General features: G+C 35.0%; 4 protein-coding genes across 4 annotated transcripts; all 4 read right to left on the bottom strand.

Annotated features, from left to right (window-relative positions):
- Window positions 1-378: 378 nt before the first annotated feature.
- Tsp_12009 (conserved hypothetical protein) lies at window positions 379-2,508 on the bottom strand. The gene is made up of 3 exons (XM_003368403.1): window positions 2,325-2,508; window positions 1,481-2,044; window positions 379-644 (listed from the first exon to the last, which is right to left on the bottom strand). The coding sequence occupies exons 1-3, from the start codon at window positions 2,506-2,508 to the stop codon at window positions 379-381; spliced, it is 1,014 nt and encodes a 337-aa protein (XP_003368451.1).
- A 373-nt stretch (window positions 2,509-2,881) lies between these two features.
- Window positions 2,882-4,490, bottom strand: Tsp_12010 (hypothetical protein). Its single transcript, XM_003368404.1, has 3 exons — window positions 4,458-4,490; window positions 3,205-3,539; window positions 2,882-3,053 (listed from the first exon to the last, which is right to left on the bottom strand). The coding sequence occupies exons 1-3, from the start codon at window positions 4,488-4,490 to the stop codon at window positions 2,882-2,884; spliced, it is 540 nt and encodes a 179-aa protein (XP_003368452.1).
- A 1,205-nt stretch (window positions 4,491-5,695) lies between these two features.
- Window positions 5,696-5,995, bottom strand: Tsp_12011 (conserved hypothetical protein). Its single transcript, XM_003368405.1, has one exon. It carries the CDS (start codon window positions 5,993-5,995, stop codon window positions 5,696-5,698), a length of 300 nt encoding a protein of 99 aa, XP_003368453.1.
- An 8,233-nt stretch (window positions 5,996-14,228) lies between these two features.
- Tsp_12012 (double-strand break repair protein MRE11A) lies at window positions 14,229-17,458 on the bottom strand. The gene is made up of 8 exons (XM_003368406.1): window positions 17,305-17,458; window positions 16,596-17,168; window positions 15,937-16,355; window positions 15,702-15,881; window positions 15,264-15,408; window positions 15,032-15,154; window positions 14,785-14,883; window positions 14,229-14,536 (listed from the first exon to the last, which is right to left on the bottom strand). Exons 1-8 carry the CDS (start codon window positions 17,456-17,458, stop codon window positions 14,229-14,231), a joined length of 2,001 nt encoding a protein of 666 aa, XP_003368454.1.
- Between the last annotated feature and the right edge of the window lie 688 nt (window positions 17,459-18,146).

Genomic DNA, 18,146 nt, shown 5'->3' on the forward strand with positions numbered 1-18,146 from the left:
GCCGCATCGCAGAGCTCACCCAGACGCCTGATGCAGAAGTGCTGAAAGACCGATAACAGCCAGCGAAAGACGTTGGCGGAAGAAGGGGGGTTAGTACTTCAGCTGCTTTGAGCCGGGACATCACGCGAAAAGGTGTGGCCAGCGTGGAAGCAAGAACAGCTGGAGGATAGGTAACTCCCCGGCCGTCAGTTGGCGGGAAGCTTTCTAACCTACCGCGTGTGGAGGAACAGGAGGGAGAATGGCCCAGACACGTGAGGGTGAACCTCGCGTCGTTCGATGTCGGGTGGAAACCGGTTTCAGATAATCCGGGCTTTCGCTCACGGCAACGGAGGTGAGAAGATGGTCTTAAACTGCCTGTTCGATCGGGCAGCAGAGCGATCATTCACTGCGGATGTGGCACGCAAGCTTGGTTTGAGAAGTGAGATGCTCTCGATCGCTGTCGCGGATTGCAGAAGTCACAGCTTGTGAACCACTGGTTAAGCCCCCTGTCTGGAGTTCTCCGAAGGCTAGTGAAAGTACTGAGTATGGAGAAGTTGTGCGACAACATTGTCTTGTCAGGGATAGCGACAAAGGCGTGACCACATCTCTGCGAATTGGGACTACCAGTAGAGGAGACTGAAGCAGACCTGCCAGTGCAAGTTGTCCTTAGAATCGACCACTTCTTCGGAATGCTGGGGTCAACTATCGTGCGAGGGGGCGATGACGATCCTGTGGTAGTCGACACCTACCTTGGTGCATGCTAACTATTCATTCCGGGCACCTGCCTTCATATGTAGGCAACACTTTCTTTTTTTGATTGAATGTTTTTTTGAATGAATGAATTGGATGATGATCTGGTGGCACTCTGAGTTGGCAGACTCCAGCTGGGACAACTGGGGTCTGAGACTGGGGGAAGCAGTGGTCCGCAGACCACCCATTCAAGGCAGGTGCCGACTACCACAGGATCATCATCGCCCCCTCGCACGATAGTTGACCCCAGCATTCCGAAGAAGTGGTCGATTCTAAGGACAACTTGCACTGGCAGGTCTGCTTCAGTCTCCTCTACTGGTAGTCCCAATTCGCAGAGATGTGGTCACGCCTTTGTCGCTATCCCTGACAAGACAATGTTGTCGCACAACTTCTCCATACTCAGTACTTTCACTAGCCTTCGGAGAACTCCAGACAGGGGGCTTAACCAGTGGTTCACAAGCTGTGACTTCTGCAATCCGCGACAGCGATCGAGAGCATCTCACTTCTCAAACCAAGCTTGCGTGCCACATCCGCAGTGAATGATCGCTCTGCTGCCCGATCGAACAGGCAGTTTAAGACCATCTTCTCACCTCCGTTGCCGTGAGCGAAAGCCCGGATTATCTGAAACCGGTTTCCACCCGACATCGAACGACGCGAGGTTCACCCTCACGTGTCTGGGCCATTCTCCCTCCTGTTCCTCCACACGCGGTAGGTTAGAAAGCTTCCCGCCAACTGACGGCCGGGGAGTTACCTATCCTCCAGCTGTTCTTGCTTCCACGCTGGCCACACCTTTTCGCGTGATGTCCCGGCTCAAAGCAGCTGAAGTACAAACCCGCCTTCTTCGCCAACGTCTTTCGCTGGCTGTTATCCGCCTTCAGCACTTCCGGACAATCAGGCGTCTGTGTGAGCTCTTGCAGATGCGGCAACTGTCCGCAACCGAAGGGTGAAGGAATGTGGCCATTCGCCTGTTTCTGACAGGCAGACTGCCTTTCTGAGTCGGCGTTGATCAAGTTGCTTTTGGACGATGACTCCGGATTCCAGTTGCGCCCTGCGCTATGGAACTTAGCCATCGCTTCCGCTTGCAATCGTATAAAACGCTGGGAGGCTGTCAGATCCGTCCGCAACTTCTCGGCCTTCACTAGCTTATCCCATTCGATCCTGCTCGCGACTGTGATCCTCTCTCTGAAAACAATGATGAGCAACTCCGCCGCGGAGATCTCGGTTCCGTGGGGTTCCTTCCCCTTTGCTGTCAACGCATCGACGTTGCGGTCGATGTGATCAGAGATCTTCTTCATCATCCATCCGCTGGTGGTGGCTGTCAAAGTACCAATTTCCTCACCACGGTGTATGGCCAGTCAAACCGTTCCTTCAGTCTCTGCACTGCTATCTCTCGGCATTCGAGAACGACAGGCCAATGATCGATCTCAACGCATCACCTGTTAGGTAGCCACGCAGGTACGTCAGCTTGGCTCCGTCTGAGAGGTCCGTCCTCTTGTGAATGCTGTCAGCAAGCTGGTCCCAAAATCCCCGAAATTTAGTGACGTCACCTCTGAACTTAGGAAGCTCCAGGAACGGCAATCTGACATTCTTCTTACCTTCATTGGCCTTCGTATTCTGGGAACCTGCTGCCTCCACCTTTCCTACGCTCAGGGTTCGCGCATGGACCGTGATACCACGGAAGCCCTTGCGGTACTCTGCCCTCTCAGCCATCGCGGTTTTCACTTCTCTGTCCAGACCAGCTTCGTACTCTTCCTGGAGGAGGTCGACTCGACGGTACATCTCTTCCGTCGCGATCATGCCCGTTGCAGCATTGTCGGCGCACAGTTATTCCAGCTCTTCCATGAAGAACTGCAATTGTTTTATCAACGTGATCAGCTTCCGAGGAGGAAATGAAGAACCCGCTCTTGGCATTGTTGACCACTACCACAATCTATCCGTAGATCACAGGTTTGGAAGCATTGCAATCTCTTGAAATCAAACTTTTGCAATCCGGCTCAGAGGACCAAATTGTTGTGAAGACAACAGAATTTAATGCCTTTTCAGCGGACTGTACAAATTTGGTGGTTGATTACAGTAGATCGATTGTTGATCAGCAAGGATGATTCTTGCTGTAGTTAAGACAACTCTTTGGGATAGGATGAATTTATTTGAGCTAACAACAGCGACAGATTAGTGATTTGAGAATCACCAAAGCAGATTCTGCAACAAACGGTATCAATCTGCACTGTACTGCCCGATGATCACACTCACTCAACTTGACGTTAACAGCTCTCTCACGAATCGCATCAGCGCTCTGCTCGATTCGACTCTCTCGATTGGATTCTCTGGAATTCGGATTTCACCGGTTTATATACGGAGCGTACCGACCTCAGGTCCACGATTTGGAACAGAAGAAATTTGATCCTCTATTGTCTTCGGGACAACCTTCGGCCGCCGGTGTGGCGTCTGTTGTTCTCTTCCATGCTTCCAGCATACATTCCGGCTGTGCTGCGGTCGCGCAACGCCCGTGAGTATCTCGGATGCCCCTTGAAATCATCCTCGAATGCCGGAGATAGCATCCTCGGCCTGCATGGCTTTTGTGGGCATTTTCGCGGGAAACTTGCGTTTCCAACACACCATTCAATATCAATCATTGCAACTGAAAACGAATAACTGAACGCAGAGCAAACAAATGAAAATTTGCATGAGGCTTCTCTCAAGAAAGCAATAAACAAGTGCTCCCAATCAACTGTCAAGTCTGACCGATAGAAATGAAGGAAACAACGCTTGTTTGCTTCATCCGAACCGATGTAAACAGGACACACCCGTATCTAAAAATAGAACGGAATTTTCACAACTGCAGTTGCCAGCCAACACAAGGAATGGCGATTGCTTAATGTTAGCAACGACTCATTTTTCTGATTTCACCTTCTAAAAAATTTATCACCTGCAGTTTTTTCCTTTGTACTTGAATAGTTTTTAGCTGCTTTGCAGAACGGTCAAGGGCGGCAAATGAGAGATGAATATATGCTTTATGCCTGTCAACGATGATAATTAGCAATGATCATATTTTGGCAGAACATGTGCAGTGCTAGAGGAAGATAACGTTAGATTATAAATAATTTTCTTTGCTTTCACTTTTGTTTGGTGAAATGTTTTCAAAATGCAACGGATCCTTTTAAAATCAAATCTTTCTTATGGATTTTGGTCTGATTTTTCTCTTAAAACGCCCCAGTTCAGTCGTCGATCACAGTCAGACTGAAATTGTGAAAAATTATGCTCACTGAGAGAACGTTGTCTGATGCTACCGTTACTTACGTTAGTCAAATAAATGAGCGTTCTGCTAATAATAAGGCTATGTACAGAAAACATTGATTTGCATAACTGAAAAGCAACTTTCTCATAACGTTCTTCAAATACACCATGTCGCAGTAAACCTAAACGCTGAGTTGTGCTTTCTGAAAATAATTTTCAACCTCATCTCGATAATTTGCATTAAAAAGATACTAAAATTACTATGCCTAACTTATACCAGCTATTAAAACATCTTACATATATCCCGTTTATAATGGATTATTATAATTAGGAAATATAGAAATGAATGAATTTTTGAAAAACTTCAAGTCAGCTTATGTGAAATTTTTAAAATTACTGGTACAGCATTATTCAGTTATGTTAGTAAATTACAAATTTAAAATATATTCTAAACTATGACTGAAGACAGAGTAACTGAAAAAATGGCAACTTACCCAAATTGGCGACTTTTCATCGTTGAAGTTCATCCTCTTTTGTGCTGTTCTTAAACGTGATGAATTATTTTCAATAGATAAAAATAAAACAAGGAAGAAATAAATTGTTTTAATGAATAATTTTTCACTTTTGTAGTGGAAAAACTGATTTTCACTTATTACAAATGAAGACCAAAAGCAACACAAAGAGCACTCATATTAATTTTCACTATGTTCCTTTCTATTAATAATTGAGGACAATGGTCGTTTTTCATTTGCATATCCGTTGCGTAATTGGCCTGAGAAAATATTTGCCAAAAGAAATACAAAAGTTAGCAAATAATACTATGCACATTGCTGCGCATTAATTTATAATAATTATTTTTCATTTAATTCATTTTAAAAATTTTTAAAAAGAAGTAATAATTTGCATTTTATTTATTACATAAGCGAAAATATTTAATTATTTTTACGATAAACCTCGTCGAAAAAAATTCACAGCAAAGCATTTATTAACTTGTATTTCATGTTTTTATAAATTACAGATTATTTGCCAATGCTTTAATCAATGTAAGAAAATTTGCATGAAGAAATAATGCATCACGTTGTGCAATACTGACGTGTGTGTCTGTGCGAGGATAATTTACTTATCCAACTATAAAAATTGCTCATTATTTAAAGAATTTATAAATCTGTCATACAATAACAAAATTCGAATTGAACATTAGTACATTGAATTGTATGAAATTTGTTTTAGTTGAAACTTCATTTCAGTTTCACTGATATCCAGAAATGCGAAAATTGATGCAGCTATTCTGTTTCTGGCGTGATGGCTGTTTAATTGAGTACCATATTGCAGCTTATTTATTTAAAATTTAAATTTCATGAAAAGTCAATTACAAATAAATATTTGTAATGTTTTCAAATTGAAATGGGTAATGGACACAGGTAAATGGGAAAAATTGTGTTTTGCAAGTATACTTTCAAAACAATAACCATAAGCATTGTGTAAATGTTTATTCATTGTTGCAACGCAGCGTCTGTCAAGATATGATAAAGCTTGATGATGTAGTATTACAGATCATTACAGGGCATTGACTCAGAAGTGCTAAAAAGCAAAATAATCGAAAAAAGAAGTATCATCTTAAGAAATGAATATTTTACGGATAAAATCATTGATATTATTATTATTATTATTATTATTATTATTATTATTGGAAAAAGGAATATATATCAAAAATGGATCTCTGTGTTTCGCGTCAGCCAAACATAGGCAGCTGATAATCAGGATATCTCTTGCCAAACATCAACGGCCTGTAGTCTCGATCTTCACGGTCGAACTGATCGTCGTCGCGTTTAACGCCAATACCAAGCATATTGTTCATGTCTGATCGCTTGAGATATTGGCTGGGCAATGCTGGGAATCGTTTCAAATATGGGGAAAATCCAGCACGGTTGTATTTTGCCACCTGCTGCGACTGCGAAAGTGCCGCTTGTCCAAGGAAGAAGCTTGCAAGCCAGGCAAAGAACACCATCAAGCTGACTCGAATAATGACCATGTCTAAAACAGTGCGTTTGTGTGTGTAAAAATGCCAAAAAAACAACTACCTCCGCAGTGTGCAGATGAGTAAAATGTAATCCTCTTTTCGCCCGTAAGCAAAACTAGCAAGCTTAAATGAGTAAAGTTGAACAACCAAGCTGCCACTGAACGATATTTGTGTGATTAATAAAAATGCAAAATATCTATTATATCATTTAGAATTTAAAAAAAACAAACAACCGAAGCAAACTTTAAAAAATGAAACGACTCTGCTTGTAAAAAATGTTCAAAATAACACCGTGTGAAATTAATTTTTCCTTTGTCAATCAGTTTCTACTGCAAAAGAACATAGTGGCGCAATGTTTTCAGAACAATTCGTTAGCTGAATTTCAATAAATAATTACAGCAAATTGTACTTTTCAATTTACCCTTATTGATATTTTCAAATAATTGTGATGTTGAAAAAAAAATTTTTTTGTCGTTCCAAAATTATTTAACAAACGTATGTTTTCAGCTAAGATAAATAAAAGCAGATAATTTTTGAATTGCAAAATTTAATAATATTGAAGTGGGTCATTAGGAGAGTAAATTCACACGGATGAGATATGTTATATACACGCTTTCTATATACAGAATATAAAACAAAGTTTGCCGCTTAATCTGTTGATGCTGCTCAAATGTTAGTAATCACTGAATGTGATTGTTAATAAAATTAGCTTTTGCACACACAAAAGCTTAAATAGAATTTACTACAGAAAAATTTAAACAACCACAAGTAACATTAGTAATTAATTGAATCACTTAAGCTGTTGTTGCTGTTGATCGAATTAACAGCTAACGAACAACCACTGAAGTGAATTATTATTGTCCAGTATTATAAATACGATGAGGTTTTCTTAAAAATTGAGAAGAAAAATTTTCAAACCATCTTTCAACATTGATAATAGATTCATTAATAAAATTAATAAAGTAAAATGGGAAAATCGAAAAACTCTTAACAATTCAAAAGAGGAATTTTCTAAATTTACAAAAAAAGAAAGAAAAATTAAATTGCATTCCAAGTCAAAAAAACTGACTTTGTAATTGCACTATTAATGTGTGGCAAATTGAATAACCTTTCCAACTCTCGCCTTCAGTAATCAATAAAGCAGCTTAAATGCACAAAGCCTAATTTAAAATTTTAAAATGATCAACTTCCAAATGAGAACAATTATTTTAAAATAACACTGCAAGTGAATTAATTAATTAAATAAAAAAAAACTCTTCTCCATCTATAGCAGCACAGTTTGTCAGTTCAAATGAATCATCAACAGTATCCTTATTCCATATAATAGGATGGATCTTCTTGTTTGGACACCTTCGAATTTGGACTTCTTCATCTATTAAAAGTGCTTTCTATTTTGCTTTTTAAATATTGTTTCTACTAAAAGTTCCGAAATTTAAAAATATCAGCAGACTTATTCAAAAATAACAATTAGCAATTTGTTGAAACGTATGCTTATTACCAATTTACTTTTATTAATCGTTTGCAAAATTTCAGTACTGAATTAACCCCTCATGGACTAGCATAAATGGAGAAGACGAAAAAAAATTGACATTTTTTAATTAACTAGAAAAAAGTGCAATGCTTAAGAGTTCAAATGATGATGCTCATTTTAAAACGCTGATTCTGAGGAAATTCAATTTTATACTTCCTTTAATTTTTAAAGTTTTACTGTTTTTTGAAGCTTCATAATGACGCTGTTTATCGAATGTAAAAAATGAATTATCTTTACCGCTCTAGCCAATTTTATTTAGCAATTTTTAGCAAATCATTTCCTTCCTGCTACATAGAACTGAAGCTTAAAATTGATCAACAGTATTTAAGCTGTTTGAAAATGCATGCCAATTTCAAAGCTAATGCTTTCAAATTATACAAGTGTTGTTTCAAGTTGAGAAAATGCTTGTTTTGTTTTATATTATAAATCTTACTTTTCACACAATCGAATGTTTGCAAATTACTCAACTGCTAAAAATGCCATTTCAATTTGACAAACATCGTCTACTGTAAATTAAATTCACTTCGTAACATTCACTAACAATAAATGTAATGAGCTCTCTTAAAAAATTAAAGTTTGATGCCAAAAGGAAGAGCAATAAATGAATAAATTTCTCTAATCAAAACCAAATAGTGTAAAAGGGGAAAAATGGACTTTCTCTTAAACAACTGTTAATTTTTAATTTTTACATTTGCGTATTTAAATTTGAAATATAAAAATGCATTAAAATCTTCTTAGAAACGAAACCCTTTATTGGGTATCAAAATTTTATGAATTTAAAAATGTGTGATTTGTATCACACATTGATTAAGTATTTGTTACAAAGCGACATCACTCAACAACTGATTATTTAGAGTTTACAAATAATTATATTTAAAAGAATTTGCATTTAATAACGCTATTCATAAAAGTATTTGTTTCAAAAAATAATGACTGTTGAAGTTTTGTTTAAAACTGCAACAGTATTTTAAATTATTCATTGAAATAGAGCATTACTGTTTAGAAGATTAGATAAGCATTCGAGAAGATCATGCATATCTCATGTGTTGTCAATAAATATCAGATTAGCATCAGAGTATGACTTGTCAAGCTATAGTCCATGTTCATAGACAAGTTTCACACAAAAGTAGTAGAATTTAATTTATGCATACATTTCATATAGGCAAAAACAATAGATAATTATTAATTAAAATATGCAACAATGAACTATTTTTTTCATTTTTGATTCTAACGTTGAAGATTTTCTCCTACTGCTCAATATATTTACAAAAATAACTTTTTGTTTTAATTTTAAAAGCAAAAAATTTGATAATTAAATTAATGCGCATGCATATAAAATTGATTACATTGCCAATTATTTCATTTCATGAAAGGTATAATAATTAAATAATGGCAGAGAATTAGTTAATGGACAACAACTATGTGTCCATAATTTGTTGATTAAAGCTTAAATTTATTACAATACTGTACATTGATGCATATGACAGAGGATGAGCTAAAGCTCAAATTTATGAACAAGAAAATAATGAAAATTACTAAAATAAGCATGTTCATATCACATGTTCATCATTTACAAACAATTAAAAAAATAATTTTCCTTGCTTGTGATAAAAACAATTTCAAAAACATACAATTTTAACCATCTGATGCACCATATTACTGATAAATATTTTTTTCGATTATTTAATTTCTTTATAATTAAAAAAATATTGAATCGTTGAAAAAATCCTCTACAACAACGAATCGCAGCTGTTAAATGTCCAGCAGAAAATTTACACCCACACTCCAGTATGAAAGGAAAATTGTATATTGGGAATTATTACTTTATCATATAAAATGCTTCAAATAATCGATGCTAACTCAGAACATGTGGAATTTGAAAAGTTTTACAAAGAAAATACCTACCTTCGTATTGTTAATGTTCTGGCAAGTATACGATAATATTATAAAGTATTAAAAGTATGCTGCTGTTGTTGGTGTTGCTGTTGTTGTTGTTGCTGTTAAAATTGCACCACCAGCCAATGTGTTGTTGAAATAGCAGTTGGACAGAGCTTGTGGACGATGCGCTTGCAATCTTTCTTCTCAAGTAAATGAATTGAATCTGGCCACGTGAACTGAGCTAATAGCAAAAAAGCCTATATTATAAATTGTGAATCTTACTAGGAGCGCGCTAGAAAAGGTTCGTGTAATTGCTTCAACGTTAGAGCTCACCCAACTGTAGCGCTGATTGGCCTTATCGGCTACCAATAATTGAAATGACACTAGCCACGAATGAGCAAAAGGATAGTCTGCGATAGGGATATTAAATAAATGATGTTGACTGTCTTTTCAACGAAATTAGTAGGCATCTATTAAGCCAAGCTTATGTGTGCATTTTATTGCTTTTCACGTTGTAAAGGGTGATTACGATGGAAAATTTTATCATCAGACCACCTGATCTGTTTCTCTTGATTACAAAGATATTGTTAATTTATATTTTAAATAAATAGAACACTTAAATCTATCCATCTTTTAATTTTCCATTTATTTCTGATTAAAAAAAAACAAATTTATTGAAACACCAATACACTGATCTGATAATGATCTGGTTGATCCAAAGATGCACTCTCTCTCTCTCACTCGGTGTCTATCTATCTAGCAAGCATTTGGCTTGGTAAAGTTGTTCAATCTTTTTTACAAAATTTCAGCTCACGTCATCATCCTAAAACTGTCAATTTTCTTGACAGTCTTTTTAATTAACTATATACATTTATGAGTCCGTTGAGCTCTTCTATGTGCAAATTACAAATAATGCATGGCGCAAACAAGAGTCATGTAAGCTTTAAAACTGAAAACAATAAATAATAATAGCCAATTCCAAGTGACAGTTCTATTTCAACAATAACAACTTATTCTTCTCAAACAGCTTCCTTTCATCTATATATATACTTTGTGAAGATGATGACTGGTTTGAAACAATCTTACATTTGAGAAAATTTTCACATATATTGCGAAATTAATCATTCAAAATTTGCGAACAAATTCCTTCCATATTCAAACTTAGCAGCAAACGGACTTAATCAATCAATCTACATTCTCATTCTACAAACCTAAATTTTACTTTTTTGCACACAAAACAGAAATTTTTCCAATTAAATAATTCATTATGTTATTTAAACTTTTCACACCATTCACTGTGTACTTACTGCTCTTCTTTTATTTTAATCCTGAAGAAAATATTCAATACATAACAATTGTATTGTCGTCAGAAATCCGCTATTCTATTTTCAATTTCATAATGTAAAAAGAAATTTATTATAAAAACGCATCTAAATAAAAATACTAATATATTACTGTTGATATTAAGCTCACTTCAAGCTGCTTATTTCACACTGTTTTGTGCTTCGAAATGAAAATTCCTTTGTAAGTGTATTTTCAGTATTTTTTTAAATGACTTATTTTTAAAAAATTATAAAATTAAACAAAAAGAAAACTGAAACCCTGTCCAAACTGCTAAAATATTGATTTTATCACTAATCCGGACTAGAAATGAAGACCTGCTTGGTGTTAAAAATACAATTTTCTGCTAAACTTATCAGTTGTCATAGTCAACAAGGCTTTTTAAATTAAAATCCAGATTTCAGTTAAATGTTTCCATTTATAGTTAGTTGAATATGCTGAAGCGGTATTAAACCATGAATAATATTCATTATTGGAATTGACAAAACATGCACAACTATCTCCCAGTTGTAACTTTAAAATGTAATGTAAAAATTATAAGAATTTGTTTGCAACCTTGTTAGAACATTAAACATTTTACTGTAATCCTATGCAAATTATCATATTACAATGCTGCACAACAAAACAAAATAATTACCAGATTATAAGATGACATATGTCTTTCCTCTTCATCCACATGAAATTTATCATAAGAAGACATATTTGTTATAGCGCAGCTATATTGCTTAATGCACTGCAACATTGAGTAAATAAACATATAGAATATTATACATATCAACAACCTAATTTACCAATGATTGCAGAATTACATGTGCTGATTATTTAAATCCTTTTTACGTTCATCATTTCAGCTTCATAAGAAGCATAACGGTACAGGTTAATGCAAATGCTCGTTGTAATTTCATTCAAATTTGAATTTTGTTTAAGCAAAAAGAAAAACAGCTGCTATACACAGAATGTAAATAAAATGACGAACCAAGAGCAGAAGTCAGTTTGAGAAATGCCTGAAGCATTCTTTTTGAATAGCAGTTTCTTAAAGTATACACTAAATTTAGCCATTCTAAATATTTGCATATATACTGAATCTTCGTATTTTATATAAAAGAATTGAAAATTTTGTTCAACAAAACTAAAAACGAGTAAAAATCCATTAAGAAGTTGTTCACTTTCAGCTGTAATAATTTTATAATTTTAAAATTATGAATCATCAAATACATGTTACACACCGTTTGAAAAATTTACAACGCAATTTAAATAATGAATGAACATTGACGAGTTTCAAAAAAATGTCATTAACATTCGCCTAATAAAAAAAATGCTGCTACGCTACAATTGAATAATAAACTCTCGAAAATTGATCTTTCCACATTGAACATTCAAAATTACTATATATAACATTTCAAAGCAAACGGAGATGAAAACGATCAGAGCAGATAAATATTCTAAATTTATTTGTTTCAGTTTTTTATTTAAATTTTGAATAACAATTTAAAATTTCACAACTGAATTGGCATTTTACATTCATAGCAATTAAGCAAAGAACAGTTGATTAGGGGTGAGGGGTTTTTTTCTAAAATTAATGATACATAATTTACCATATAAACTGTTGAATCATCTAAAAATATTATAAGAAAAAAATTAAAGCTTGCTTGCTGAACAAGATGAATTATTGGAATTGAATTTTTCAGTTTTAAATTACTACTTTTTACTCTGTGAAACGGAAATAACAGAAGACAACAAAAATACAGAATGAGTGAATTGCTGAAACTGAATTTTTATCCATTGCATTGAACCATTGAAAAGTCTTAAACTAGAAATTGCTGTACTGTGGCAAGCAAATTAGCAAAAAGAACTTTGACAATTAATAATTAATAAACAAAAAAGAGAATGAAAAAGCATCATCGTCGCTATCAAAATTATAAATTAAAAAAATTTTTTTTTGCAAACTTCAAGCAGCATAGCATGAAATGGTCACAAATAAGCGCAAGGCGAGATGTTTCAGTTGAAATTTATTTTTTTTACGCATCACTGAGCAAAACATAATACTGAAGATAATTCAATTGTGGCGGGCACTAATTTGAAAATCTCACCAGTATACAAAAGGTGAAAATTCAATGAATGCAATGATTTGACTGATTGAAAATAGAAGCTGAAGTCAATAAGTAAAATATGAATTACAAGTTCAAAAGATTTCCGTGCCTATTTTTCAATAATGGTCATCTGTACGCAACCCATCCGCGTTCTTCTATAACAAAATTATCACTTCAGTGTGAATAGAGAAGAAAAGAAACATTTTCCTAAAATTCAACCTTATAAGCTTAAATGAATAGTTGATGGTTTAATATTAACAAAGAAAAAATCCCCAAATTTATCCACAATAAAGAAAATGATGACACCTGGCAGCATTCATTTTTCTTTTTATTATAAAATGCATTGCAAATTTTAAAAAATTTGTCCTCCGTAAAGCTGAATTGGTTTCTTGAATAGCAATCTGCGTAGTTTTCAATTAATTGTCAATTTGAATCAATTTCTTTTTGCTTAACTTATAATTAACACAACTAAACGTTGCAATAACCTGTTCACCGGGGTATTATAAAAGCCGCTTGTTTTCTGAATAGTATTAAAGCTGAAATATTAACGAGACCATTCACCACGTGCTGAAAATGATTCAGATTGGATTTAATGTTCTTAATTATTATTGTGAATGCATTATTGTCACTTGCGTCGGATGTTTTAATTAAACTGCACTAATTCCGCACTGCACCGCTTGTGTCCAAGCAATAAATAACAACGACTGTAGGAAAATATGAAAAAAGCACTCCACCTCCGCGGAAATCAAATAAAAAACTACTACTTATAAACCTTTTATGTTCAACATTTAAAAAGAGTACAAAAGTGTGAAAATGTTGCACTGATAATCTGAAATTCATAATATCGCTCATATAAGTTTTAATTAAAAATCAACTGCAATAAGCAAGCAGCAAAGTTTTTCAATTATCATTTGCAAAATATTGCAACAGCAGATGAGCATCTCGTTAACGATTATTCCGTTAAAGCTAATACAAGCTTTATATCAGTTGACAAAGAATTTTCCAAAATTCAAAGATACAACCTTCACGTTATGTGAGAAAGTGGCGATGAATTTGCAAAAACCAAAAGGTACATTTATTTCTAATGCATCATTTTCATGATCACTACACACAAATATAAATATATAACTACGTGTGAACTAATTATATGAAGCAAATTTTAAAACAGAAGCAGATCAATTTCGATTTCGAATTAATGAAATATGTACAAAGTCTTGGTTTGAAAGAAGATAATTGCAACTTTAATTATAAGTGAGAGGAACATACTGAAAACATTTTTAAGCTAAATGCAAGAGATATTAATTTTCCAATTGTTCTACATGACAGATAACAACTGAATAAAACACCTGCAGAATTTGTGAGATTACAGAGTACCATTATCATACATATACAACCAGCAAAATTGTTATTCGCTATCACTGTCGAAAATTTTGAACTTTTTGTATTGAGAAGATCTCGTCGTCATTGAAGTTGTCGTTTGATGTTTTGTGACATTGTTGCTTTCTTCATCAAAATCCACCATCTGCGTTATCGTATCTTCCGACGCCAGCTCACCTCCAACCGGTGAAGAAGGGACTACGAGCAAATCACGCTGACGAATTTTTCTATTGGCAGTCTGACCTGCTCGCCCTTGCCTCACATTTCTAGCACCTCGACCCCTGCCACGTTTGCTCACATTCGCAGCCATTTCCGTAGTTTCATTCACCATTTCATCTTAAAAATTATTCACTTCCATAAATATTTCAATGACCATATTTTTCTCCTTGATTCAACTGACGGGCAAGATTAAATTACACTATCTGCTGATAAATATTATTATTGACGACAAAACATATCGTTTCTCTTTTTTTCAGATTCAGTCACTTTCAAATAAAGGTATCTCATAATTTTCACAATACTAATTTTTATGACAGTTTGACATATTGATAATTTCATAATATAAAAAAAGCAAAACATCTTACCACTTCTGCACAGTGATCTTTTTCTGGATGCTCTCCTTCCCTGTCGCCGACCACCTCTCGTTGTTGTAGGGATTTCCGCTTCAGCCGCATCAGAACTATCTGAAAATGAACAACAACTATAGTGGAAAATCTGGTAGCATTAAAATTAACAATATTAATTGAAAAATGTAAATTAAAAAAAAACAACATACAAAGAACATGAATATATGAAAGCCATCAACAACAACAGTATCACATATCATCATACCTGTGTTCGATGCAAATGATATGTCAACATTTTGATCGGCTACAGCATTACACTTATTACTTTCATTGGCGTTATTCAAAACATTTTCCTCGACAACTGTTGATCTACTGACCTCGTCACAATCTAGAAGATTACTATTACTATTATTCCATAACAGCTATTTCGATCACTTTACACTTACTATGAAAATACTTCGATACGAAAAAGCAACAAAACATATACTTTCACTCACTTTCAGTAGTGATGTTATTTGAAATATTTTCCGCTAAATTATCAGCGTCGACTTCGGCGTCAGTGTTCTTTTTGTTAGCATTACGCTTTTCGCGAATTTCAACCAAATATTCAGTTACTTGACCAGCATCTTCCGGGTCTAATTGCTGAAATTCAAATTGTCTGAATAAAATAGAATAAAATATATGTAAATTCAAAAAGAAAAAAAAACCTTAATACGATTTTGAACTTTTTCCAGCTGATTCTTCACTACCATTTCGATAGCACTAATTTCGCCTTTGTCCGTGTACAATTTCACCGCTTCTCGCATGCCTTTTTCCGTATGGACCATCATTTGCATAAACAACCCGGCCGATTCGTAATATTTTTCCACATAAAAATTACAAACAGTTATTATTATTACAATCAAAAATTATGAATAAAAAAACTACATTATTACCACTGCTTCTATTCTCTCGCATGCTTCTTGCGATGTTTTGCGTACAGCGGCGGACAGAAGTTTCTTATCGACAGCAGTCAACATAGGAACTGAATCTCGTTTCGTTACAAATATCAGCAAATCCATCGGATTGGCCACGCGATCAACAAACTGCTTGCCAAACTGTTTGACGCTGAATTTCTGAAAATCCCATTCCCAACAATTCAGAACACAAAGCCAAGCACATTATCCAGACCTTGAACTCGTGATTCACGTGCAACCGTAGACGAATCAACGGCAACAATGGACGGTCCATTTCTTCTTCCAATGTCAATTTGCATTTTTTCAACAACGACTCAACATGCTGAACGCAGTACTTTTCGACCTGAACAAAAATAAAGGAATACAAAATCCACGCTCCGAAGGAATAGAGCACATTGGGCGATACCTTTTTCTCGAGATCTGCACTATCCGGTGGTATGCCAGTGTTTTCCAGCGTGATATCTTCGAAGTGGAAAAGTCTGTTCGTTGTCAGTTCAATTTTTTCGGAACGAAACTCTTTGCCCGCAATATGCAAAAGGTAACAATATTTTGGGCCTGCTTCACCGTCGCTCAGCGAAGTAGCTACTGTACTGCCGGGTTGCATGACGTAAAACTTTTCATGCCACTCGGGATCTAAATAAATCACTCTCCATTACACATACATATATTTTTGCAACCATATCAATCAAACATTGCTCGTTCGACAACTGAACAGCAGATTGCTTTGAAACAATATGCCCGCATTAGTCAAAATTATTTCATATCCCTTCAATTTCATTTAAAATTTATTGAAGTCTGTAAAAAAAATTCAAGTACAACCGATTACTGTATCACTTTCTCAACTTCAGAATTGAAGAAAATTAAACCAAATACCTGGTAAAGGTTTGTGCTCGTGACCCCAGATGACCAAATCCATCATTTCCGGGATGAATGTAATGGGTATATAATTGGTCAGACTATGCTGAGCTCGATTTTGATGAATTACAAACAAGTTGAAACAACTTTCTGCATCTTCAGACGGAAATGTAACTTTACCCTTGGAAAACATCCGATGCAGACGTTCATCGCGCACATTGCCGAAACCGTACAGTGCTAATTTCGTGCTTCCCTTTTTCACAATCAGCGGCACCACGTTCAGCTCTTCGATGCCTTCGTGCTTGCCGAACAGATTGACCAGACCGCAGGCGTGTAAACAGTCGACCGCGCACAGGCCGTTGCCAGCAATGTCGTCGTGATTGCCGTAGATGGTGAAAATTGGAATTCCAACTTTCAAATGAGAATCTTGGAAATTAGCATGCTTGAAAGCTGAGTGATAAAAATCCACTTCGCCGTTGCTCAGCAACTGGAACTTCACCTGGTGATCGCAAAAGCAGTACTTGCGAATCAGCTCCATGCATCGATAAACTGTTGATCTTGATGGTTTGTTATCGTGAAATAAATCGCCACCTGAAACAAAATGCATCTAATCTACGAACCTTCAAACAAAGTCAATGCAGAAAATTAAATTGAGTCCTAGATTTTTTTCAGAACTAATATCAACATTACATGTTAAAGTAAGCGTTGTAAAAATGATCACACTCACCTAGAAGTATAAAATCGACTTTCTTTTTCTGAGCAATCGAAAGAACTTCTTCGAAAGTTTTAAATGAATCATCACCACGAATCAGACTTCTCTCCTCGAAACCAAGATGAATATCTGTCGCGACGAGAATGCTGATTTTGCTTTCTTTCGTCATTTTCAATTTATATTTCAAATTTCTATAACCATTTGTACAAGTTACAAAAGAGCTAATTTACAATTTTGTAATCTTTTATCAAAAAAAGTTTTATAAAAATCAAACATCTTTGACTGTACATAAATACCATATATATATACACAATATAATGACTCGAAATATGAGCAATCTAAAAGATGCAATTCATCTAAAGAAACTGTATTTCTTTTTAAAGTATACTGTAGTTAATGAACTCAGGTTCTAATTCAACAATATTCATTATCTTCTTCGATTCATGCAAAAACTTTGTAACCCAAATTGTTTATTTATTAATTTTTATGAATAATATCTTCCAGTCTAAATTTAAAACAAATTGATTGAGGAACTAATATGGATTGGCTAAATATTCGAATGATGAACAAATGCGTTGAAACAGGTAAATCTGTTAAACACAACAAATTTAGATATTCTATTAGGAAAATCTGACCAACTATTAGATAAATGATTTAAAAAAATTGATTAGATAAAAGATAGAATTTTCCAAGTTTCAAGGGGCTAAAATTAGCAAACGAATGCTGAGATGTACAGTACGCGCATAGGAACATTGATCGTTTACTCGGTCATGTTCGTACTGCTGCACAATAATTAAATGCATTGTAGGCATTTATAAATGATGAAGAGAGTTTCTAAATTCATCTCCTTTGTTTCA

The sequence above is a fragment of the Trichinella spiralis genome, assembly GCF_000181795.1.
Source record: "Trichinella spiralis strain ISS 195 chromosome Unknown Scfld2511, whole genome shotgun sequence".
In the NCBI taxonomy this organism is placed as follows: domain Eukaryota; kingdom Metazoa; phylum Nematoda; class Enoplea; order Trichinellida; family Trichinellidae; genus Trichinella; species Trichinella spiralis.

Coding starts and splice junctions, on each gene's coding strand:
- Tsp_12009 (XM_003368403.1), bottom strand. CDS start 2,508: ATGTACCGTCGAGTCGACCTCCTCCAGGAAGAGTACGAAGCTGGTCTG. Junction 2,045..2,324: donor GAATACGAAGGCCAATGAAG/GTAAGAAGAATG, acceptor GTACTTTGACAG/CCACCACCAGCGGATGGATG. Junction 645..1,480: donor CAAGAACAGCTGGAGGATAG/GTAACTCCCCGG, acceptor GTCGATTCTAAG/GACAACTTGCACTGGCAGGT.
- Tsp_12010 (XM_003368404.1), bottom strand. CDS start 4,490: ATGAACTTCAACGATGAAAAGTCGCCAATTTGG. Junction 3,540..4,457: donor ATGAAAAGTCGCCAATTTGG/GTAAGTTGCCAT, acceptor TTCTATTTTTAG/ATACGGGTGTGTCCTGTTTA. Junction 3,054..3,204: donor GACCGCAGCACAGCCGGAAT/GTATGCTGGAAG, acceptor TCCGAATTCCAG/AGAATCCAATCGAGAGAGTC.
- Tsp_12011 (XM_003368405.1), bottom strand. CDS start 5,995: ATGGTCATTATTCGAGTCAGCTTGATGGTGTTCTTTGCCTGGCTTGCA.
- Tsp_12012 (XM_003368406.1), bottom strand. CDS start 17,458: ATGACGAAAGAAAGCAAAATCAGCATTCTCGTCGCGACAGATATTCAT. Junction 15,882..15,936: donor ACGTGAATCACGAGTTCAAG/GTCTGGATAATG, acceptor TGGGATTTTCAG/AAATTCAGCGTCAAACAGTT. Junction 15,155..15,263: donor AAATAACATCACTACTGAAA/GTGAGTGAAAGT, acceptor GTAATCTTCTAG/ATTGTGACGAGGTCAGTAGA.